Raw genomic sequence first — 25,535 nt, forward strand, 5'->3', positions numbered from 1 at the left:
TTTTGAAGGGAGTATCAGATTCGGTCCCAACTTAGTACATCATAATATTATTATTATTATTAAAAGGTCGAAATTTTCAAATAAAAATATTTTCTGCACAGAAAGAGAAGCAATAATCCGACTTTGCTCCAACTTTGCAAATCCTAATATTTGCCTCAGTTATCAGTCAGGTTCAAAAATGGATAATATCGGTCCACTCCACCAAGAGGTTCCCCCACAAAGGGTCAACATTTTGAATAATTATAACACTTATAATATGTAATGTAAGAATAGGATTGTCTTAAAATTTTACACATCCCAATATTTTTATAAACTCAAGATCTGGTGCTAAGATGGAATATATCGGCCTACTCCTTCTGGTACCTCTCCCACAAAATGTCGAAATTTTGAATATCCATTAAGCTCATAAAATACAAAATAAACATCGGACTCCATTCAGACTTGACACATCTGAATATTTCCATCAACACAGGATATTTTATAAAAACGGTAGAGATCGGACTATTCCTTCTGGTACCTCCCCTACAAAGGGTCAAAATCTTGAATATCAGGTTATCTTTATATTTCACACATCCCAATATTTTTACTAACACAAGATCTGCTGTGAAGATTCAAATATCGGTTCACTCTTTCTGGTACCTCCCCAACAAAGGGTAGAAAAATTGAGTATCCATAAAGCTTACAAAACGCGAAATTGACATCCGACTCCATTCAGATTTGGTACATCTGAATATTTCTACCAACACAGGATCTGTTATAATATATATGTTTTTTGAAAAACAAAACGCTCCTCAAATTTCACATATCCAAATATAATTGCTAACGCAAGATCTATTGTGAATCTATCAACATAAGACCTGATGTGAAGATGGAATATATCGGACCTCTCCTTCAGATACCTAACCACAAATGGGTCAAAATAAGCATCCGATTCTCTTTAAATTTTACACGTCCAAATATTTCCACAAACACAAGATCGGCTGTGAAGATGGGATATATCCTTCTGATATATACCTCAACCACAAAGGGTTACAATTTAAATGCTTTGATACAATAAAGAGGTAAGGTAGAACTACCAGCTGAATACAATTTTTTCTAAATGTGCCCGACTTCTGCCAATTTTGTGTATGTATTTATTGTAATGAAAAATAAAAACATTTTTTTTTTCAAAATCAGTAATTGGAAGAAAAGTGAACTGCGTGCGCGCATTATATCTACTAACCAGTTTTGCTATGGAATTGAAAGATTGCACAGTTCATACTATATTTCTAAAGAAAATCGAGGAATTTCGTTATTTTTTCGAGCTTTTTAACTCAATCAAAAAATGGGGAAAATGCCAAATGAAAAGAACTTGTTGCATAAAATTTTTAATAATTCTGAAAGGAAGCGGGCATAGCCTCAAGGCTGTATCTCTGCAGTTTTCCTAAGCTGTTTTGCCTCCTTATTGTACCATGATTTCAACCCCTATGACTTGTGAAACAAGTCAGCAATTTTCACAAAACTTTGATATTTCTATTTAAAATATATCTAATGTAAATATGACATATGTTGGTTCACTTCTGGCACCTCCCCCACAAAAGGTTAAGTTTAATAAAATTGGAAATAAGTTTTCGATTTCCTAATAAAACAAGTTTTATTCGAGCTTGAGGTTGAGCTCGAACAACACTTCTTTAATCTATATCTGAAAGTAACATAGCAAGTAACCACGATCATTTTGTTTATTTACAAACTGCTGGACAACGAATGTTTTCTCATCAGAGAAAACCAAATTCGGTTCTTTTGAGTCTATTTTCCTTCTGTTGCGGTGTAAGTTCTTGCACTTTGTGCAATTTCACTGGCTTTATCCCGAGCGCATTTTTCAATACGAGACACAAAAGATTTATTCACATTTAAATACTGGAGTGCTCTAACGATAGCCACTTGTGACTTTCCAGCAAATATAAAGAAATCACACTATCACGCTTAAATTCCATCACCATTAATTTTTTTTTTAGAAAATTCTCACCAATATGCTTTTGTACGCTTGTAAAGAATGTAATGAGCTATCACTTAAATAATTTTAACAACTGTCGGGCGAGTGGCTTAGAAATACTTTTTAACTTATTAGTTTATAGCTAAGCACAGTGTTGTAGTCGGATACAGTACGGATACTGTGCCTCGTTCACCAGATTTGTATTTTTTAAAAAATTACACATTATGTTTAACCTATTGGTAATTAAGAAGGTAGTTTGTTTACATTACATGCGGCAAATTTTTTGTATTTTCCTGCATTTCATTTCTTAGTGCGGGCATTAGAATAAGTTTTTTGCCTTACAAATTATTTGACTTTTATAGCTTACATGTAATGCTAACGGTATGTGGGTTTCATTACTAGTGGAGCATGTATCTACGAAGTTTCTGCTGATAAAGGTTATATTGGGAGATCTGGTAGAGTAATTTTCTTTCCGTTATCTCTGTTTGACTGACTTTCCGACCTCATTTTCCTTAAACAGCTCATCTTCTCGGCCTTCCTTAAAGATCCACACACCTCAATCAACGAAGACCTACAACAAATATTTTGATGATGCTCGTAAAATGAATCGTAATGCATTGTCATCCCATAATCAAATATTTCATGTCCCTGGCGTTTCCTTTATTTCTCTAAATGTCTCTGTCTGTGTGTGTGTCGAACATAAAGAAAATTTGCACATCAGATATGCCTGTGTATCGCTTTTTAATGGCTTTGGTTGTGGTTGTTGCGATCATAATTGATAAGGTCGTGTCGGTTTAACAATGTGCTACTGCCATATAATAACACTTTGTTGTTTTTGCTATTGTCCCTCCATGTTATGTTTGTTCAAGTCTAAAAAGCGTGGCACTAATTTGCAAATTTGTTTTTTTTTTGTCTCAACATAACAATGCAAATTTTAATCAAAGCTAATATCTTCTTCTTCTTCGACGTCGTTGATGGGATGGTCTGCTTCCAACACACCCAGTTGAGACAATAAAATTTAGTGTCGCAAAAAAGACATTGTTAATGATTTTTTTATTAAAACAAAAAGAGTGCAAATGTTGTAAAAATATTATGGCTGTTCACAATTTGAATGGTTTTATGCATCTCTATATTAAATATTATTACGTATATATTTAGTTGCATATGCATATATATTTGTGATGAAATATATTGAAACAAGTAAAAAGCTGTAAGTTCGCCGGGCCGAACTTTAAATACCCTCCAACATTTGGAACGAATTTGGCAATTTTCAAAAAAATTAAATCCGTTAAAAATTCTGTTAAAATCTTAAAAATAGCAAATGTAGCCGTCATATTAGGGTCTAAACGACGATGTGGACCTGCATAGGCAACTTTTGTAATAAGCCATTACAATATTCAAATGCGAAACTTGATAAAAAAAAATCGGTGAATAATGTAGCTAAAATCACCAAAATACGGAATGTAGGGAGGTACTATTATTTACAATACCAAAAGTCCTGCAGACATAATATATATTTGAGTAAAATTTTATCTATCTACTTTATTTCGTTCAGAAGCTAAAGTGATTTCCACAGACGGACGGACATCGCTAAATTGACATAGAATTTTATGCTGATCAAGAATTTATATACTTCGTGAGGTCTAAAATGTATATTTCGAGTTGTTAAAAACAGAATGACAAACTTAATATACCCTCCATACTATGGTGAAGGTTATAAAAAAATTTAGTGAGCCAGTTTAAGGGAGTGAGGTGGCTTATTAAAATCTATCACACTATTTGCAACAGTGAATTCTATATAAACAAGTCGAAGAGTATCAGTCGGTTTTGCCGACAGATTCATACCCTCAGCCAAAGTCTGTTTGTTAACATAAATATCGACTCAAGAATCATGAAGCTTTTAACCCTTTATGGGGAAGGTTTCGAAAAGTTTGGCGAATATCGTCCATTTCGTATCTGGCCTAAGTCTGATACAGTGTCAAATTTGACTGTACATGTGTGCGATGTTCCAGATACCGAAGCATTCCACTTCAACTAATACTTATAAAAATATTGGGATGTTCAAAATTTAAAGAAAATCGAAAAGGATAATCGAAAATTTATTGCTTTTTGCACCAAAAAGTCTTCAAAATATGGCTTTAAAAATTACCGAAGAGCAGATTAGTTAAACCATTGAACAATGCTTCCACATCAAAATTTTTTTACCAAACCTATTTCAAACTTTTTTCATAATAAAAATTGATCAGCACTTAATTCTGACTTAATCCTAGAAACCAGCAGTGTGACCTCAATATCAAATTTCAGAATTGACGATTTATTCACTTTGCACGTATTCCCAAATCCACCTCCTTCTCTCAAAACTATATACCAACAGTGGACTCCACATCAAATTTCAGAATTTCTTCCCAATCCTAAGACCCAAACCCAAATTTATTACCAAAATTCTCGTACAGTTATACTACACACGTCTAAAACCACAGTCTTCTCTCCACCCTGGACACCAACAATACCTAATTTCAGAATTCCATCTCCATTCCAACACAAAACGGCACATTTTGTGTCATTTTGTACTTTTCGTACGTTCATAGTACGCACTTCGTAAACTATCTCTTTCACTCAACTACAGTCACCAACAGTGACATTCATATTAAATTTCAGGATTTCTGCTCTGTAATTTCCTCTATTACCAAATTTATTACCAATTATAGTACGCACCAACAGTGACATTCTTATCATAGAGCTTCCAGCTCTATCCCTTCACCCAGACACCAAGAGTTACCTTACTATACAATGTCATTGTTTCCCCCATTATCAAATTTCATACCATTTAGTACAATTATAGTACGCAAGTCCACCACTCTCTCAATTACAGAAATCAACAGTGACATCCACTTCAAATTTCAGAATTTAAGCTTTATTCCTTCACCCAATACCAAATTTCGTACTATTTAGTACTTTCTCTCTTTCTTTCTACTTATCACACATTTCCCAAATCACCTCCATATCTCGATTCTTAAATACCAAATTTGAAGATTGGCCCTTCATCGAATACCAAATATTGTACTTTTTGTGTACTTGTTGTACCTCTTTATCACAAATCTACCACCAAGAGGGTCCCCAATATAAAATTCAAAAATTCCAGCTTCATTCGTTCACCCTAAATTAAACTGTTCCAAATTTAGTGCAATATAGTGCAGTTCGCACACTGAGTACAAATTTCCAAAACCATCCTTAATATATCAAACAAGTAGAAAACATTTTCTAATGGAATGGTCTGAAAATCCACACAAGAAGATCCTTATGAGTACTTTATCCCTTGAAAGAGAATTGTCTGATAATCCACACAAGGAGTTCCTTGTGAGTACTTCACCCCCTGAGAGAGAATTGTCTATACAGGTCCACGATATCGTATATCCCCTATATAACGGTACGCCTCTATATTCGGTATTTTGATGATTTTCGCCACATTTTTCAACGGAATTGTCTGATAATCCACACAAGGAGTTCCTTGTATGTACTTTAGACCTTGGAAGAGAATTATCTATATAGGTTCACAATATCGTATAGCCCCTATATAGCGGTACCTCCCGATATTCGGTATTTTGATGATTTTACCCACACTATTCAACGGAATTGTCTGAAAATCCACACAAGGAGTACCTTATGGGGTACTTTATAAGTCGGAAGAGAATTATCTATATAGGTCCACGATATCGTTAGCCACCCATATAACGGTACCCCCGATATTCGGTATTTGATTGATTTTAGTTACATTTTTCAACGGAATTGTCTGAAATTGTACACAAGAGGTTCTTTGTGAGCAGTTTACCTCCTGACAGAGAATTCTCTATATAGGTTAACGATGTCGCATATCCCCCATATAACGGTACCCCCGATATTCGGTATTTTGAAGATTTTAGCCATATTTTCCTATGGTATTGTCTGAAAATCCACACAAGGAGTTCTTTGTGAGCACTTTAACCCCTGAAAGGTAATTGTCTACATAGGTTACCATATATCGGCACCTTCCGGTAATCGATATTTTAAAGATTTTAACAGAATTTTTAATGGATTTTAATTTTTGAAAACTCGTTCCAAATGGTGGAGGGTATTCAAAATTCGGCCCGGCCGAACTTACTGCTTTTTTACTTGTTTGACTTAGGATCCATTACGAACTTCAAATACAAAATTTGAAACAATTCCGGTAAACAATGTCCTAAAATCATCAAAATACCGAATATCGGGGGGTGCCGTTATATGGGGGCTACACGAAGACGTGGACCTGTCTTAGGCTGTAGTATCCATTTCGAACTTCAAATGACAAATATGAAACAATTCCGGTGAATAATGTCGCTAAAATCATTAAAATACCGAATATCGGGAGGTACCGTTATATGAGGGCTATATGATAACTTGGACCTACATGGCCCATTTACGAACTTAACCTACTTGCAAAATATACATGTGTGCAAAATTTTAGCCTTCTATCTCAATTTGTTCGAAAGATAGCGTGATAACAACAGACAGACGGACAGACGGACATGGCTAAATCGGTACCTCCCAAAATTCGGTATTTTGATGATTTTAGCGTCTTTATTCACCGGAATTGTTTGAAATTACGTATAGTTCGTAATGGAAACTGTGACAGAAAATTGCCTATGCAGGTCTAGGTCTTCGTATAGGCCCCATATATCAGTACCTCCCTATATTCGGTATTTTGACGAGTTTAGGTACAATACCCACCGAAATTGTTTGAGATATCGTATTTGACGTTAGTAATGGATGCTATAACCTGTGACAGAAAATTGTCTATGCTGGTCCAGGTCTTCGCATAGCTCCGATATAACGGTACCTCCCTATATACGATATTTTGATGATTTTAGCTACATTATTCACCGTTTATTTCAAGTTTCGAATATAACGGGTATATTCGGTATTTTTAAAATTTTTAACAGAATTCCAAATTCGTTCCAAATGGTGGAGAGTATTCAAAGTTCGACCCGGCCAAACTTACTGCATTTTAACTTGTTTTTATTTTAATAGATAATAAAACCAGTAAAGAAATGAGAAAAATTTATGTGGCCGACTATATGATACTCTGCAGCATATTTAGGTAAACAACACGTATTTCGCGTTTTACGATCTTCAGTGTTTTTCAAGATGTTGGTCACTTGTGGGGACGTTACCAAAAAAAGTAACCCGTTCTTCATGCCAGATCATGTGTTAATAGAAATATTGAATTCCGCCAAATTTGAAGACAATCGGACTCTAATTTCACGTCTTAAAGGAGTTATAACTTCTCATATTTTTGACACCACACGATATTTGATGGAATGGGCTGATATTGTCAATTTTTCCACCCAACCTAGCACTGATAAAAATATAGTAGGATTTGTAAATGATCCATTCTCTTTCTATGAAGCAAAATATTTTCTTTGTATTTGTGGGATAGGTACCAAAAGAAATGGATCGATATTGTCCATCTCCGAACTTGGTCCAAGTTTGAAAATAATATTACGATGTACCGAGTTTGGAAGGAATCATATACTCCCTTTCAGTATTATTTGACGTTCCAGTCAGACAGATGGACGGCCGATCACGCCTAGATTGACTTGAAATGTTTGATCAAAAGAAACATGGGGTCTAAAACCGTTATTTTGAAGAGACACGTTTTGGCCCTACCAGTCATGTGCTAGGGGCATAAAAACATTTCCCTTGCACTGCCTTGATATTGGTCATCTTAAATTAATCTTAAATGCTGCATAAATATCTACTAAAAATTATTGGATTAACTGTTTTTTATTCGTTTTGAAATTCGAATGCAGATTTAATAGATTCTTCGGTGTTTCCCCGCCATGTATTTTGAATCGGTCAGTGTCATCAGCTTATCAATTTGAGGTTATGAACTAGATACGATGAAGATGAAATTAAAATCAATTGTAAAGTTTGGAATAAATTAGAGGTTTTGATGTTTTTCAGTCTCCACTTTTGCACCCAATCTGCGGAACTGCATACATTGTCTTTGGTCTTGAACTTGGTGAAGGCCACGAAAGATGAGACCCATAAATAATCGATGATAATGATGGTAACAACTGCAAACCAGCTTTCTGCATGAGTAGTCAGGCAATAGATCGATCGATCGATGAATGGCTTAGACGACAACACAATCACCTAATGCGAAATGGAGATAAAGAAACCGACCAACAACAAATGTGTATGCAAACTATAATCACAGAAATAAAAGCCAAGATGAAACACCAGAAACGAGTTCAATGACTGTGGCGAAGAAATTCGCCAGACTGCGAGTGGATTGGGACTTTTTATGAATCATCATCGCCGAGCAAATAGTCAGTCAGTCAGCTAGCCAAACCATCGACTTGTTACAAATCGTCTTAATGATAGATACCATGAGCAAGAAAGTCGATGTGCATTTTTCGGTTTGAACGCAAAATCTCATCGAAAAAGAAACTTTGAAACAAAAATGATCAGCAGCAGCAGCAGCTAGAGAAGATGAAGAAAGAAAGAAGGAAAAACTACAACATGCAGCCACTAAAGCTGTTCCATAATGTCTTTCGAAAACTAAATGGCCAGCAATGAAAAAAAAGAGAAAAATTAAAATTTTGGTGTTAGTTATTTTGCAAAACTTGCAATCTTCAACACACGAGCAGGCTTTCAGGCCAACTGACTGGTTGGCTGGCTGGCTGGCCAACTGTCTGTGAGATGAACAGACTGAAAGCGGCAGTGATTATTGCCTGCTTCGTCAACACCATCATAAAGTTTCAGCCGAAACAATTAAATATTGTTGCCACTACAGACATGCATTTCGTTACGGTTTTATTTTGAGTTTTAATGTCTTCTTCTTCGTCATCGTCTTTTTTTCATTACGACTCTCGATCTTCATCGACCGACTAGCAGATAGTTTTCGCATTAATAACCATGGCTTTGATTAAGGGCAGAGCAAACAAAACAATTGTCTTGCATGGCATTAATTTGGCCATTGAATGAAGACATCTCTATTTTATTAAAATATTATGTATTCTAATTATGAGAAAACAAAATCCTCCTGAAAGGATATAAAAATATGTAACAAATTCTTTACAATCTATGTGCATAAAAGAGGAAAATGTTTGTACGTTTGATTGTTTGTAATTTATAGACACAAAAACTGCTAAATAGATTTTCCTGAACATTTTCATGTACACTGCAGCATCGACTGAAAGTAATATACGCTATATATTTAGATTTGGATATAGCTCTCATATATATTTTCGACCGATTTCGTTTATTTGATGTTCAATTTCAATTAAATTTGTAACGTTTGACGAGATTTGGATCAGAAAATAAATTTGTCAATTTATATTGAAATCGGTTCAGATTTCGATATAGCTCCTATATATATTTTCGGCCAAATTCTCATATTTGATGCACTAAACACGATACGTATGTCCGATTCCAATGAAATTCGGACAGAGAGATGAAATCTGGTACCAAAAGAAATTTGCCAAATTATATTTAAATCGGTTGAGGTTGGGGTATAGTTCCCATACATATATTTCGGCCAATTTCATCTACAGGGTTGCCCATATTCGACGGACCTTTGGGCCCATTCCAATCGACAAGTCTTGTCAGCAGGCAACATTCTTTGCGTCAATTTTGTACGGGAACAAATGCAAATCAATGCGAATAATCCGTTGTAAAGTGGATCGAGCCATGCCCAACTGCTGAGGACGGCGTTTTTGGGATGTTCTTGGGGACCTCTCAACACTGGCTAGTACGGCAGCAATATTCTCGGCCGATCGCCTTGGTCGACTTTTATATGGCCTCTTCTATTAGAAAGAGCCTGACCAGTCGAAATTTTTTCGTATAAACGCTTAATGGTGTTCTTACAAGGCGCACATCTCACATTTTTTAATGTTTTAAAAGCACGTTGAGTTTTCACAATTGACTTCTTGTAAATTTCAACTATTTCAGAGCGCTCGCGTGGCGTGTATTGGTTCATGGTAAAAATTTGCTTGGACTGACGCTTCAAACGCGGTATGTCATTAAGCGATGTGACATCTCTGTCAAAAGTTATGGCGTTGCCAGATGGGTCCGTCGAATATGGGCAACCCTGTATATTATGCACCAAATACGATAAATATGACCGATTCCAATGAAACTCAGAATGTGTGGCGGAATTTGGTTGCAATAATAAAGTTTACAAATTAATTGGAAACCGGTTAAGATTTGGATATAGCTTCCAAATATATTCTCGGCCGATTTCACATATTTGACGCACTAATTTCAATAAAATATGGAAGATGTGACGGAATTTGGGGTAAAAGTAAATTTTGTCAAATTCTATTAAAATCGGTTAAGATTGGGATATGATTGTAATGGTATTAGGCTAACAGTAAACAACTACACAACAATTTAATTGAGGATACGATTATTACGGGGAAGTATGTTGCTACCTCGAATTCTCTAATTGCAACAGAAATGCCACTCAACTTCAAAAGATTGCAGTTTCCTGCACGCTTGGCATTTGCTGTGAAATTAATAAATCCCAAGGATTTATTAATGATTAATGATTTTCTCATGGTCATCTGTTCCTGACATGTTTACGTGTTGGTAGACCGAGCTATTTGTTTATGTACGCATAAAGTATTACAATAATTTTTATACCCTCAGCCATGTGGCCGCAGAGGGTATATACAATTTGGTTTTAGACCCTAGGTCTCTTTGGACCAAATCCGTTTCAGAACATTTGGAGTCGATCTAGCGATGTCCGTCCGCCCGTCTGTCTGGCTGGTGCGCACGATAACTCTCGAAGGGAGTATCCGATTTGTTTCAAACTGAGTACATCGTAATATTTTTGTCAAACTTAGATCGAGTTCGGAGATGGGCAATATCGGTCCACTCCTTCTGGTACCTCCCACACAACAGGTCGAAATTTCCAAAAAATATATTTTTTGCACAGAAAGAGAAAGGATAATCCGATTTTGCCCCAACTTTGCAAATCCTGATATTTGCGTCAGTGCTAGTAAAGGTGTGAAAATGGACAATATCGGTCCACTCCATCAAGTACCTCCCCACAAATGGTCAAAATTTTGAATAATTACAACTCTCATAATATGTGATGTAAGAGTCAGATTCCCTCCTAATTTCGCAAATCCTACTATTTTTATGGAAGTAAGACGGAATATATCGGTCCACTCTATCTGATACCTCTCCCACAAACGCTCAAAATTTTCAATATCCATAAAGTTCACAAAAAGCGAAATCAACATCAGATTCCATTCCAGACATGGTACATTTCAATATTTCCATCAACACAAGATCTGTTATAAAAATGATAGAATGGGGCTACCTGCCCCACATAGGGTTCAAATTTTTGAAAAACATAACTTGCAAAGAAAGCGAAATAAGCTTCCAACTCTTTTCAAATTTCACACATACAAACATTTTTACTAACACAAGATCTGTTGTGAAGATGCTATATATCTGCGAACCCCTTCTGGTACCTCACCCACAAAGGGACAAATCTAAATATATGTCTCTCATCCAGAATCCTGATATGAATATGGAATTTATGATTTACCATAAATTGGGTATAAATGTTCGATTTTCTTATATATTTATACCATATTTATTTGGGTCCGATATGAAATGGACAATTTTGACCTATTCTTTCCGAACCCACTCCATAGTTTAAAATTCATAACAGAAGTCAAAATATTTTAAAATAATCGAACATTGGCTGAGGGTATACAACTGTCGGCACCGATATCGACCGATACTCTTTTACTTTTTTTTAATTTTTCTATTTTTGTTTTTAGACCAACAAATATTTGTATATAAAATTTAGTCTCTCAAAAAATGTGAAATAAGCATCAGATTCTTTTCAAATTTCACACATACCAATATTTCTATTAACACTAGATCTGGTGTGAAGATGATAGATATAGGCCCAACTCTTCTCGTATCTCCCCCACAAGAGATAAAAATTTCCCTATTTAAAACTCTTATAATTTGCTATGAAGTCAGCGATTCTTTCAAAATTTGGTAACCTGAGATCTGACGTGAATAAAGAATTCATCGGCTCATTCTCCCCCACAAAATGTTTATATTTTGATTAATTATTCGCATAAACATGGAATTATCAATATTATTTTTAGAATTGGATGAAGTGGAATACTTCATTATCTGCTTCCTCATACACATTTCCTAATTTTCCAAAAATTATATTTCTCATGCAAAGATAAATGAAGTAGTCGATATAGCCAAAATCTGACATATTTATATCAGACTTAGGTCAGATACGAAATAGACAACGATGACCCACTCCTTTGGAGCAGTTCCAAACAAATGATTAGAATTTAATTAAATAAAACAAAAGACTCAAGAAACGAACTTGATATTAACGAGGCGGTACAGTTTGTCTTTGTGTTGTTGTTGCTATTGTGGCTTAATTCATTCGGTTGATGACTAAAAATATGTTGCAATCACCATCCATCCGTCCACCATCCGTCTATCCATCCATCCATTATTGTGGATGGCTGTTGCTGTCGATTGTTTCCATTGCCGTTGATTGGAAAATGATGTTAACGCTAAAAATCTAATGGTTCATGTTTACGGCTAATGTTGCATGGTTTCTATTTGGCGTTTTTCATTTCAAAAGTCATTCTTCACTCGAGCGTTGCAATTTCATCAAATTAAAGAAAACAGCAGCAACAGAAACAAAATGCGAGAGAAAAATCAAAGCGAATGGTACGCTTTTCGTAAGCGAATATGTTTTCAATTCTTTAATTTTGTTTCAGCTGTTGCTGTTGTTGTTGATGAAATTAAACTTGGTACAGGTGGTGAAAATATTCACACATACATGCAGACATACCGAGGCATTGTTGGCCGTATGTCTGTCTGTCCGTCCAACGATGCATGCAGTTGTTGTCTACTTTGCTTTGGTTTAATATCTTTTTTATGTGTGCTTTCATTATTGCCTTTTTTCCGTTAATATTTCTGTTTTATAATTTATTTTTTTCGTTTTTGCTTTTTTGGGCCATCAATTGTTTGTTATTAACACTTGCCTCATTATGAGGCAAGTGGCTAGCTCAGCACGCAATTACATTTAATGTCCAGAAAATGAATTTCAAGTTGGAAAAGCATAAACATGGATTGCAGTGGTAGTTGGCCGAAACCGCCACCACCACCACCATTACAATTATCAAAAAAAACAGAAAATATTAACCAACATACATACCTACTTAGCAGTTGTTGAAAAATTCTGTAACCATTACTCATTCGAATTGCTCTGCTTTCGTCGGCTTTTGGTTCAATTTTATGTTCATGCTGCCACGGAGCAATTTGACCGATATTTCTGTTTCTGAATTTTCTTCTTCCTCTGGTCTTTAACCAAGCAGCGTCAACGAGTGTGTTTGTGTATTGCTAAACTGCAAGAAGTTCGGAAGTAGTTTTATGACTTTTCATTAATTCCGCTGTATGTCGGTGTGTAAGCATATGAAGAATGAGGTTTATTTCACTTGTTGTGAACGAGCATGTATGTTACTTCTTGTTTCTTCGTCTTCTTCTTCTTCGTTGTTTTTTTGGTAACAGTTTGCAGCTCAAGATGAAATGAAATACAAAGTGAATTTAACCTCTTGAAGCGCTCGCTGTGTTTGATTTGGCTAACGTTACCGGTTTGTTGTTGCTCTTTGCTATGGCCGTGTGCATGCGCTGCCGCCGCTGCGTCTTCGGCTTCGTTCGTTGCTAGCCCGCTTGCTAACGTTATTGTTGACGAACTGCTACTTGCTTGATTTCCCCTCAAACCGTGCGGACTGATGATCATACGATTTATATAGCAGCCAAACATGTTTCTTTGGTATACAGTTGCAGATTTAACTCCGTACGAGACGGTCGTTCGTACATTCACTCTCGCTGTTGTTTGTTTCATACACATACCGCTTTTTTGGTATTTCGGTTTCGTTCGATTGGTCCATCTAACGTCCAATTCGTGCCCATAGTTCCTGCAACATTTGGATTATCCTTCCAAAACAAATTTTTTGTGGATTTTTATAAATTTAAAGCAAAAAAAAACTTTCAAGGTAAGAAATTGAAGGGAGGAACAAGAATTTCCAAAAATTAAGAAAATAAAAATGCTAATGTGACAAAAAATTAATTGTGAACTGTGAGCCAGAGGAAGAACTTTTTTTAAATATTAAAATGACAAGTGTGTTTGAGCGCAAATCAAAAGTAAAATATGAAATTTGGATTGATTATCCCATAATCCAAAAAAAAAGAAATATAAATCTCGATCAGTAGTTTAATAGTATTTTGAAATCACCGATCTGTGTTAATGACCATCAATATGTAAATATTATACGGTGAATCCTCAAACTAATCTCAAGTATACCTTAAAGGTTAAAATCCAAAAAATCGTTTCGATGTGTCTGCATCCAATGGCGGCTTCGGATTACTCCCCGACCTTTGGTTCAGGTTTAAAGGATTAGCAAAATTTTTGGTATTATATCCTGAAAATTTAAATTTATTTTTTTCAGAAATTTAATTTTCCACGATTCCCACAAAACATATGTTTTAGTTTGAGCTTTGTCCAAAAAGTATGGGAATGAAAAACAAGCAAACATTTCAATACTAAATAGCAATCCTGCAAAATCAAAATTCTACATTTATGTGGCATACTTTAAGGCGAAAACAACCATAACAACCGTGATTTGCAAGGCAGTCATTGGTTATGAAGAGAAATCATATCTTTTGTGTCTGCCTGATCCTCTCACATTTGGAGAGAGAAGAATATTGAAAATAATCCCTTCAATTCAGTTCCCATTGAAAACATAATGCCAAATACCGATAGATTTGATGGTGTTCTGAGTCATGAAATATAGGCAAATGTATGCCACCTGATTTTCAATTTAGAATGACAAACAAGCTTTTATAATTGACAGAAGTAAATTGAGTTTCGGCAAAATTTGCAGACGAAATAAAAAATGCAAAACGGAAAGAGAGGGCGAAAAGAGCACTTCAAAGAAGGGACACAAAAATTGACTTTTGTTTATAAGTCGTACTCTTTCTAAAATATATGCTCTGTTAGAGAACTGCAATAGTTTAAAAGAAATAGTTTTACTACGATATTCGATTTTCTCTCTATGATATCGAAGTTAATTGCAAAACTAGAAGATACTTGCAGGTTCTGGAATGGAGCAATAAATTGACTTTTGATTAAAAATTAGAAAACCATTTTAAGTTTCTTGGAAACCCTCGAAGAATTGAATATTTTCTTGAGGATCGAAATCGACTTTTGTTTTACCACAATACTTGCTGACCTACAAAAATGTCATCATAAGCCACTAATATATATTTTGTTCGTCCTTGATCTATTGAAAAGCTTTAGGCAAGCTTACAATCCAAAACGAAGGTCACATACGTCAAATATCCTGACCCATTTTACTTTCAAATTCAACCTTACCGAACTGAAGAAATGAGGAATCAAGAATAACGTATGTCTCATTTCTTTGTGGCCACCTTGCTACCTTTTTATTTCTTCGACCATAGGTCGAGAACACAAGTCTGCAATGAAATTATATTCCCTTCTTTATTTCAAAGGAATCGATCCAGAGACTACACCATATTTCCTTTACAATGATTTTTTACTTATCTCTGCTTAACCCAGGTGAACAAAAATGCTCAATCTTTATCCTAAAAAGTTGGAAGATGAACTAAAAAAATCATTGCATACTTTTTGGCTAGCATTATACCTTGATATTCCACTAGAGTGTATGCTAGCCAAAAAGTATGCAATGATTTTTTTAGTTCATCTTCCAACTCCGTAATAAAATCGAATTTTGTGGACTTTGGGTTGAAAAGAAAATTTCGTTATAAAGTATCGAACCCCCGATAGAACCCCCGACTTATATGAAAAAGTCTTCTTCATCACTCGACTAGTGATCATAAAGCAAACCATGCATATTACGATATTGTTAATATCGTTGCTGTGTCTGTCATATCGAAAGGTTTGATTGATTGATCAAAGTATATCCTTTCAAAACGGTATCACCTACTTTATCCTCTTGAAGTGCTAAAAATGTCTCTTTCCGGTTTCAATTATTTCGTTCCTTCACACAAATTCGTAAATTTAATTATAATAGGAACAATACGTTTCATTAAAATGTTGTTGACTTTAATTAAGAATTGCAACAAATTTAAACGAGTTTATTTTTAAACACAAAACCTGACACATTTCTTCAATCTATATCCGCTGGACTTTGATTTTGTTCTGGACGGAATTATAACGTTCATTCAATAGCCCTGACATTAGAATATTCAAATAAAGCTTTCTCCCGTACTCTCTCTCTCACTCTCTCCCTCTCCCTGTAAATAGAAAATAAATAATAACAATGAGATAAATTGCAACCACAACAACAAAAACAACAACATCAACAATTTGATGTCATTCTCAAACTGGTATTTGCATAAAACTCTAATATTTTAGATTTTGGACATTGTCAGTTGTATTTTTTTGGGGGGAATTCAGTTTAAATTGTAATACTGACACAATTTTGGTATTTTGTGTTTTCGATACTTTCCCACAGCCATGCTTGGATGTCCAGCATCCTCTTTATGGTCATCATTGTCATGGTTCATATTCATTATGATGTTGGGAATTTTTGAGGTTTCTTGTTTTTTCAGTGTTGATTAACGGTTTTGCGAGGATGTTGGCGATGCGGTAACATTCACTTTCAAAACACCAGCAACGATGTTGGGTTTCCAACAACAACAAAAAAACACACATTATCCCATACAACCATTCAAGTCTAACCATATCAGACACTAGGAGGATTTGGTTGTTATGTATGTATGTGTGTGTGTTGAATATTATAGTCATTGCATGTAAGAGCAAATTTTGGCACCGGTAACCTGGTTATCCAGCCTTTGCTGCCTAGTACACATTTGTGGTAACCACTAAATCGCCAACAACGACTTGGCCCAAGCTTTTGTAGCAACTCTTGCTGTGTTTTTGTTGCAGCATTGATTGCAACACGAACTAAACAAACGACCAACCAGGCAACCTATCTACCTCCCAACCAACCACCATCTAACCGGTTTAGTTAGTATGATGCCTGCTTTGTTCCCATATGTTTTTCGTTGTTGGCTTAAACGACAACATCGCTTTTTTGCAAACCATGACTTTTGCTTTTCATTTCCATGTTTCTCTTTGCTTAATTTCTTTACAAAATATTACAACAACACCATTATAAATGACACAATTGCTAATGTGTTTCTTTGTCTGTTTGTGTTTGCGTTTGTTGTTGTTATTGTCAACAAAAGATTATAACATCCATAAAAAGGTTAGGTTGTTAGTTTGAAGTAATTGCCGAAATGTGTTTTTATTATTTTGCCTTTTTATTTATTTTTATTTTTTAATTATTTTCGGGGCTATTATGTGTTAAGTGAGGCAATGTTTTGTTGCGTGTTTGTGTTTCGGATGCTAGTTAAAAATATATTATTTTAATTTAATTTTTACATATAGAAAATTTATAGCTACTCACAATTACGATGGTACACTTTCTCCGGGAATTTTTCAGCATACCTTGGAAATGGCCAATTTTTTAAGTCATATTTGACTTTGATGTAGAGTATTGCCGTCTATTTTCTTCCCATCCCTAAAATAAAGGCATAAATTTGTTTCAAAATAGAAAATACAACATTTTTACGATAAACCTATCTTTGGGTAGACTAAATATCCATTTTTTTATCTGCCACGGGTACTAGACCAGTAGTGGAATTCTCTAACTCATTTTATGAGTTACTGACAAAAGTCGGTAAAATTAAAATGCAACATTTTGGCTTTCAAAGTTACCGATTTTTGTCGGTAACTTAAAAAATGAATCCCACTAAGGGAAGTATTTACAGATTAGAAATTTTCATGAAATATACCTAAATTTTCGATTAACTAATTCTTGGCATTGAAACCCCCTAAAATATATGTCTTTTTTTGCTTTGATTTTCAACTCTTTCAATAAAGTCGATTTTGGACGACTGTGTAAAAATCGCAAATTTTGTTATAGCTGAAAGAAGAAAATAGAGAGACCGAAAAGTGAAGTATATTCTTGAAGGCAAAAGTTGAAATTCAACTTTTAATCTCTACTAGTCATTCATGGAAATGAATATATTGCCATGTTTACGTTAGAACTTTTTGTAGGGTTAACCTACTTTGAGAGGATTTATTTGAAGTAAAAGTAATGGGTATGACAATTTAAATCCAAATCCAGTGGGTTAACCCTCATATATATAAACGTACTATATAACTCAAAATTCAGCCAATTTGGTTTTCCACAATCCAGTTCAAAATTCTGAATCTAAAATCGATTTTAGTAGGCTTTAGGCTGGAAATGATCGAAAATCGATTTTTAGTTATTCGGAGGAGATCAATAGGCAGTTAAATTCCAGATATGGTCTCAAAACCCGATTCGATAGCATTTCCGTGTACACTGGATTGATAAAAATCAGCGAAACCTTTCTACTACCAACGTCATCTATTGAGTCAAAGCTACAATGAAGTGTCCATGTATATGATATATATCATGCCTGTTGAATTATTATTCCATATTTCCAATTATTTCAAAAATTAAACTAAAAAAGGATCCCTTCCTGCTCACCCTCCCTCCCTTCGTTCTAATATCATACATGTGACTTAATATGACTTATCCAACTGTGCACACATTAAGAAGAGTAAATCTTTGCGTTTTCTATGAGCATTGTGTTGAGTATGTGTCAAATCCATCACGCCGATTGCGAGCACATCAGGGAGCTGTCAACAGAAACTGTGAGGCCAACAATTACCACAAAAAAAGTGCGATTTTTATAAGTATGCCGACTGACACAGAAAGGCCAATGAGTTCAAGAGAGTCTAGACATATCTAGCAATCTACCCCGCAGACAGACAGACGACAGGCACTTGTAACATAAATGCCAATGGCGAATACCAAGCCCCGGCCCAGCAAGTCAAGTTCAAAGTGCTTGTCAAATGTAAATTACCTCCCACCCAGCCAAGAAACGTGGAAAAAAATACAAAAATTACCAAATGACTTGTTGTAAGGTACCTCACGGAATGTCTCGAACACAGCTCCCCAAAAGCACCGTTAGATTAAAGAGATGATAATAATTGAAATCTGTTATGGCTTTTGATAAATATTTACTTAAATGATTGTTGCAAAAATGTGTGAGTGTGTGCGTGCGTGTGTCTGTTTGTGCATTATGCCGCAGATATGCTACGTCTTTATTATCTTCACATTTTTGAGGTTTTGGTTTTATTGTTTCTGTTTTTTTTTTTCTTGGGGCAAAGACAGACAGACAGATATATAACCTTGTATAAAAATTTGGTAATTTCACATGAAAATATTTATTTTTTAATACCATCATAATGTTGTTGGTCGCTTTTTTGCTGTCGTTGTTGTTGCTGTGGTTTGTTTGATTGTTTAGTTGGTGGGTTATTTTTTCAGGTAAATTACTTTTTTTTTATTCACGAAATTGCAATATTCCCCACTAATGGCCTATGTTGTTATTTGCAACGGAAAACCTGAGAGGGAAAAGTTCGTAATATATATATTTGTTAAATTGTTTTTCGTTTTATTTTTTTTATCTTACCACAGTTTTTTTCCTAAATGAAACGTTGGCAAGAGTTGATATTAAATCAACTCAACCAATTAAACCAATTAAATACTGGGCTAGAAAAAGGAAAATTAGTTCAAAAAATGAGAAACCAATTTTTCAAAGTTTTTTACTTGGGCACCCTAATACTTTTACCAATTTTTCGACATTTTTACTAGAACTTTGTTTCGGTAACTAAAAACCTAGAAAAACTTTCATTTTTAAGTGAAAATAAGCAAAATCGGTTGCTTATGACGTTTTCTCTAAAAACATTTTCTGTAAAATTTTATTGCATCACTAAATGAATAAATATTTCCCTAATATTTATTCATTTTTATATTTTCTGAGGAATCTTTAGCGCCTTAATGTATGCTCATCAATTAAGAGTTTAAAAACACTTCTTAGTCCAATATCGGCAGATGGCGCTCGTTAGAAAAAGAATATCAGAAATATTTTTTGCGAAAAATTACGCTAATGATTAAAAAGGAAAAAGAATTTAATATTAAGCTATCCATAGTTTGCTAAACCATTTTAATATTTAATATAAGGCCAAATTGACCGAATACACTCTCTGGTTCAAGGAACAAGAATCCAAGACGCCACGACTCACCCAAGACCAGTGTTGATCAGACAATTGAACATCGATTAAACCAGCAACCAACCTCATAACGCCACATTAACCCCCAAAAAGTCACTACCCCAAGGTCGGTCCACGCTTTGAACAAACACCTCAAAATTTGTTTCGTCGAATGCCGGGGTCCCACCCTCCAAGCTGCGTTAGTGATAATTTACCCAATCATTTTAAACGAAATAGATTTGCTCTAAAATATACCTACAAGTCCATACAGCAATGTTTTCCAACACTAAAATGATTTACCTCTTAATGAATAGCGGAAAAGAAAATAAAAAGGTTAATAACAAAATTCGTTGCATACTTTTAGGGAATACCATATTCTTGACATTTAACTAATTTCCAACTCGAACTTGAAGTGTACTTCTAATTGGATCCCCACTTAATGACACAACAACAATAATAAATTGTTGTCTTGCCACTTCCCAAGACTAATTTTATATTCAAAAGACGTTGTCATTTTATATTGAATTAGCTTTTCGTATTTCATCTTGTTTGCCTTTTGCTTCCGTTTTAAGGCCAAGAACAACAAAAAAGAAGACACCAGCCCATGACCCGTGCGGAGAAGATGGTAGAGTTTATTATTTGTGGCCCGCAGCCAAAACTAAGATTAGTTAAATCATTTTTTTTTTCTTTTTTTCTGGCCAAGGTTAAGTAAACAACAAAAATATGACAATGTTGTTTTTTTTATTTTGGCGAAGACGTAACAGAAAAGAGAAATATTAAAAAAAGCAAAAGAAAATAATATAAATTTACACTGCCTTGGTCGCAGCGGGTCTGTGCCGAGGGGGAAAGAAGAAACAAAATGGCATGGCATGGCATCTAGGTCTTGTTTTAATAATATTAAATAACTCGCCTCACACCCCTTCCAAGCACATCTTTGGTTTAGGGTTTCTCAATGAATATTTGAAAAAAAAAAAGAAAGAACAACAAAACAGCCAACGAAAACCAATAAGCTCAAATGCAACAACACCAACAATCGGCCAAGATGAACGCTTGAGATTTCTAATCAGGTTATTAGGTTAAATATGTTGCCAAAGTACATAAATTAAGAAAATATATATGTATTTCTGTATGTGTGTATATATATGCATGCTGTGTTGTTTGTTTTCTTGACGTGATTGTTTTGCTTAAAGGGTCCACTTTTAATTTTATTTAACTGAGTTTTGAATGATTAATGTTTGGCCGGGGCTCCGATTGATTTCAAGCAGGTCATTGCTATTTGAACTTGTTTGTGGTTTAGAATTAAGTTATTTCGCTAAAGTGGAATTAGCAACGGAATTTTGTTTCTCTGGTGTTGTTTAATGAAGCTGAAAAACAAATCAATTTAAATACAATATTGAAACAGTCAAACCTGGACAAGAAATGTTAAGAAATTCAAAATTAAATTACGCAATAAAACACATATGGCGCGAATAGTAAGACTACTTGAAAAAATATTTTTAAATTTTGAAAAATAAATTGCCTACTTTAATTTCTCAGCATTCAATTTAAACAGTTTCCACTTTAATTTTCTACATTTACACACATTTCTAATTAAGTAGGTGTCAACATTTGCCCATTGTTTATCCCATTTCAATCTCATATCGAATTTAATGGCTTCTATTCATAACTAATTGCCAGTTAGCCTAGGCCAGGCACTGACGTTCGGTTGTAATTGATTTAATGCCATTAAATGCTAATTTAACACAATTATAAATATTTCCAATGGCAATTTGTTGCACTGATGTATGGGCCCGAATAATGTCATGAATTAGTTCGATTTGGTAATTGTTGGAAATTTTAAATGAGAAAGACGGCATAGAAAATCAATCACTTTGGAAAACATAATGGCTGATGATGTTAATTTTCGAGAGGATTGGAAATATTGGACGGATATTTTGCATTCAAAGGACAATTGGCATTTTTTTAAATTTGAAATTACGGCGGTAACCATAAAGATAGACCTATAAGAAATACAGGCTACGCATCATATTTTTAATCCATTGGATCAAAAGAGCATTGAGCAGACTCAATGATACCTCTCTCTCTCTCTCACACATACATCACATTCCAATGCCAACACAAACATTTTACTTCCCAGCGAATTTTTTAGCACATACATCTTCCATCTGAGACCAATGACAATGTAGGTGCGACCCATCCAAAGCCTGTTTACAATTCCTACTTACATTTACACAGCGATGGCCTAGGCCGTCAGACGAGTCCGAAATCTACCGACAATGTAAGCGAATGTTGGATGGGTCCGAAATCGACCGACAACGTAAGCGAATGTTGGATGGGTCCGAAATCTATCAACATTGTAAGCGAAGATTGGATGGGTCCGATTCCATCAAGATTTTAGATTGTGGAACTTAAATTCAGCTGTTTTTTATTAAAATATTCGTATTATAGAACAGTGTTCTCAACAATAAAATATTCTTATTATAATTGGAAATAATGCTTAAAAAATAAATTCATAAAACTTATTCAAAAGACGTGGGAAGAAACAAAGCTTAAACTAAAGAAAAACAATTAAATTTTTCCAGTTTTTTTTATTGTAGGACATTGTTCGGAAGTGTCTGGAATAGGGAATTTGAAACATTTTCTAATTTTTTTGTCGTAATCCTGTTCAGTTAATCCTCCACATATGACAGCTTCTAAAATAAGGATAGAAAATATAGAACAATTTTTTAATATTAAACAGTTATACTATAGAAAAGACCAATGAACTACATTTTAAGGTAATATAATATCACTTTTCAATAAATATGTAAGAAAAAAATTAACTTACCGGAAATGGCCATGTTTAAAAGTTTATATTCCTTAAACGCATTTTTATTTTGGGTGCCATCATAGTTGTAAGTTAATATTATAGAAATGTCAATAATCTTGCAGAAGTTTTAAATAAGGCCATCTAGTGAAATTATAATTTTTATTATACTAACCTGAAAATTATTAATGGATTATAACGGAGAGTTTTTAATATTCTTACATATCTTTCAAAATCTTCTACTATTTTGGAATGCATGGAATCTGCTCATTTAGTACAATATCATAGTTTTCCAAACAGTCCGTCCTCAACTGTGCATTTCTTTTTAAATTGTCTGCTTCCACTTTCTTTAATCGTCTTAAATTTCTCCTACTGAATCCTGACATTTTATTAAATTATTTAACACACAACACTTACTATATTCTTATTTTATTAATTTATTTTAATTTATTAACTTTTTTCAATATACACAACTTGCACTTTCAAAAACACTTCACAGAATAAAATTTTGCTTTAAAAAAGCAAGAAGCATCAAAAATGAATAACGGTACAACACCGGCTGCAACAACACAAAAAAAAAAAAAAAACTTTACAAAACAATACAAAGGCATCCGATTCAGATGCACATTTTATTATATTTTGTTTTGTTCTTTAATTCTAATATGGATTTTATTCCACAATGTAATAGCAATGCGACTCATCTAAATCGGATGCTAGTTGTATGCTATAAACCACTTTTATTTCATTTTTTCCTATTGACAAAGTAGCATACATTTGGATGGGTATTAAATTGTAATGGCAAGCGGACTGCTGGGTTATGAGTCATATGTTTCTTAAACTTACTCTCCATTTCTCCCCCTCTCGTTACAGATGATGCTCACCCAGCCCACACCCGAACAACGCGTCAGCATTCGCGAAGAATTGCGTGAACCCGAAAACCAAGAGGAAGTTGAACGTGACATTAAATTGATCCGTGAATGGCTCGACACCCAACCCCATTTGCCCAAGGACATGGACGATGTTCGTCTAACCAATTTCTTGCGCGGCTGCAAATTCAGTTTGGAAAAGGTCAAGAAGAAGTTGGACATGTACTATACCATGCGTACTGCCATTCCCGAGTTCTTCAGTGAACGTGATATTGCCCGTGAAGAATTGAATCTGGTCTTGGATTATGCGTAAGTTTCACATCCACCATAAGTTCATACGGAATTTTTAATCTTTTTATGGTATCCATTTAGACAAATTATCACTCTGCCCGGTTTGACATCCAATGGCCGCCGCATCACTTTTATTCGCGGTGTCGACTGTGATTTCCAAGCCAGCCAAGTCAACGATGCCATGAAGGTCACCATGATGTTGGGCGATGTTCGTCTGGCCGAAGAGTGTGTCGGCATTGCAGGTGATATTTTCGTTTTGGATGCTGCCGTTGCCACCGCCTCTCATTTTGCCAAATTCTCGCCTACCGTCATTAAGAAGTTCTTGATTTGTGTCCAAGAAGCCTATCCCGTTAAGGTCAAGGAAGTCCATGTCTTCAATACCTCACCCTTAGTAGATACCATCTTCAAATTCGTCAAGCCCTTCGTCAAGGAGAAGTTGCTCAGCCGTGTCCACTTCCATCCCGATTTGGAAAGTCTGTACAAGAGCGTGCCAAAGGATCTCTTGCCCGAAGAATACGGCGGCAAGGCTGGTAAGATCAACGATTTGATTAGCCAATGGAAGGCCAAGTTGGCCGATTACACTCCCTGGTTCAAGGAACAAGAATCCAAGAAATCCAACGAGTCCCTACGTCCCGGCTCACCCAAGACCAGTGATGATCTGTTCGGCATGGAGGGCACCTTCAGACAATTGAACATCGATTAAACCAGCAACTAACCTCATAACGCCACATCAACCCCAAAAAGTAGCTACTCCAGGGTGGATCCACGCTTTGGACGTACACCTCAAAACCTGTTTCGTTCGAATGTCTGGATTCCACCCTCCAGGCTGCGTTAGTTATAGTTTACCCACTCATTTCGTACGACATGTTGCCCAAATTGTTAGTCTTTAATGTTTGTTTTATATCTTTCGTGACGGTCCGCCGCCGTGTTGTACGAGGTGCTACCGTAAACTGACGTATTATAGCTTAATTGTGTGTTTTAGGTTTTTGTTTTTTGTATTAATTAAACATTGTATTCTTAGTTTGAAAACTTATTTGCCCTGGCTTTGCCGCTCAGTTCTCATTTTCTTAGAATTATTTGAATTCATTAAATCCATCATTCGTTCTTCGTTTTTTATAATTTTAATAAAGAAAAATATACCAAATAAATATCAATGGAAACTATGAAAATCGTATGGAGTTTTAATTTTTTTTTACGGAAAAGTATGGGAATTTTAATGAATTTTGGATGAGCAGCTGATCTCAATACTTACAAGCCACTTGCCTTATTAAGAAGGTTCGTAGTGATTGCCACTCATGCCCACCTCTTGTTTGTAGCTTACTGTTAATGTTAAGCAGGTTGTTTTATGCACTTCAAGAGAAGAGCAACTTTAAAAAAAAGAAA

At 35.0% G+C, this 25,535-nt stretch overlaps 2 protein-coding genes and 1 long non-coding RNA gene across 3 annotated transcripts in view; 1 reads left to right on the plus strand and 2 right to left on the minus strand.

The window, feature by feature from the left end:
• Positions 1–13,651, minus strand: part of LOC101891820 (ras-like protein family member 10B) — a 170,999-nt gene extending 157,348 nt beyond the window's left edge. The window contains exon 1 of the mRNA XM_059122674.1: positions 13,212–13,651. The gene's annotated coding sequence lies outside the window, so the exon portion shown is untranslated. The remainder of the gene's footprint in view (positions 1–13,211) is intronic.
• Positions 13,652–13,833: 182 nt separating this feature from the next.
• LOC101898563 (alpha-tocopherol transfer protein-like) lies at positions 13,834–25,321 on the plus strand. Its single transcript, XM_005189084.4, has 3 exons — positions 13,834–14,052; positions 23,866–24,170; positions 24,234–25,321. Exons 2-3 carry the CDS (start codon positions 23,866–23,868, stop codon positions 24,853–24,855), a joined length of 927 nt encoding a protein of 308 aa, XP_005189141.2. The 5' UTR covers positions 13,834–14,052; the 3' UTR covers positions 24,856–25,321.
• On the minus strand, positions 22,451–23,538 carry LOC131802439 (uncharacterized). The gene is made up of 3 exons (XR_009342178.1): positions 23,218–23,538; positions 23,017–23,170; positions 22,451–22,882 (listed from the first exon to the last, which is right to left on the minus strand). It is a non-coding gene; the product is annotated as an uncharacterized LOC131802439 (long non-coding RNA).
• Positions 25,322–25,535: the final 214 nt, after the last annotated feature.

This window comes from Musca domestica, unplaced genomic scaffold (assembly GCF_030504385.1).
Source record: "Musca domestica strain aabys unplaced genomic scaffold, Musca_domestica.polishedcontigs.V.1.1 21, whole genome shotgun sequence".
NCBI classification, from domain to species: domain Eukaryota; kingdom Metazoa; phylum Arthropoda; class Insecta; order Diptera; family Muscidae; genus Musca; species Musca domestica.

What these genes read in the sequence shown, in the direction of transcription:
- LOC101898563 (XM_005189084.4), top strand. Translation starts at nt 23,866, where the DNA reads ATGATGCTCACCCAGCCCACACCCGAACAACGCGTCAGCATTCGCGAA. An exon ending in AATCTGGTCTTGGATTATGC is followed by an intron (nt 24,171 to 24,233) that starts GTAAGTTTCACA and finishes GTATCCATTTAG; the next exon opens with ACAAATTATCACTCTGCCCG.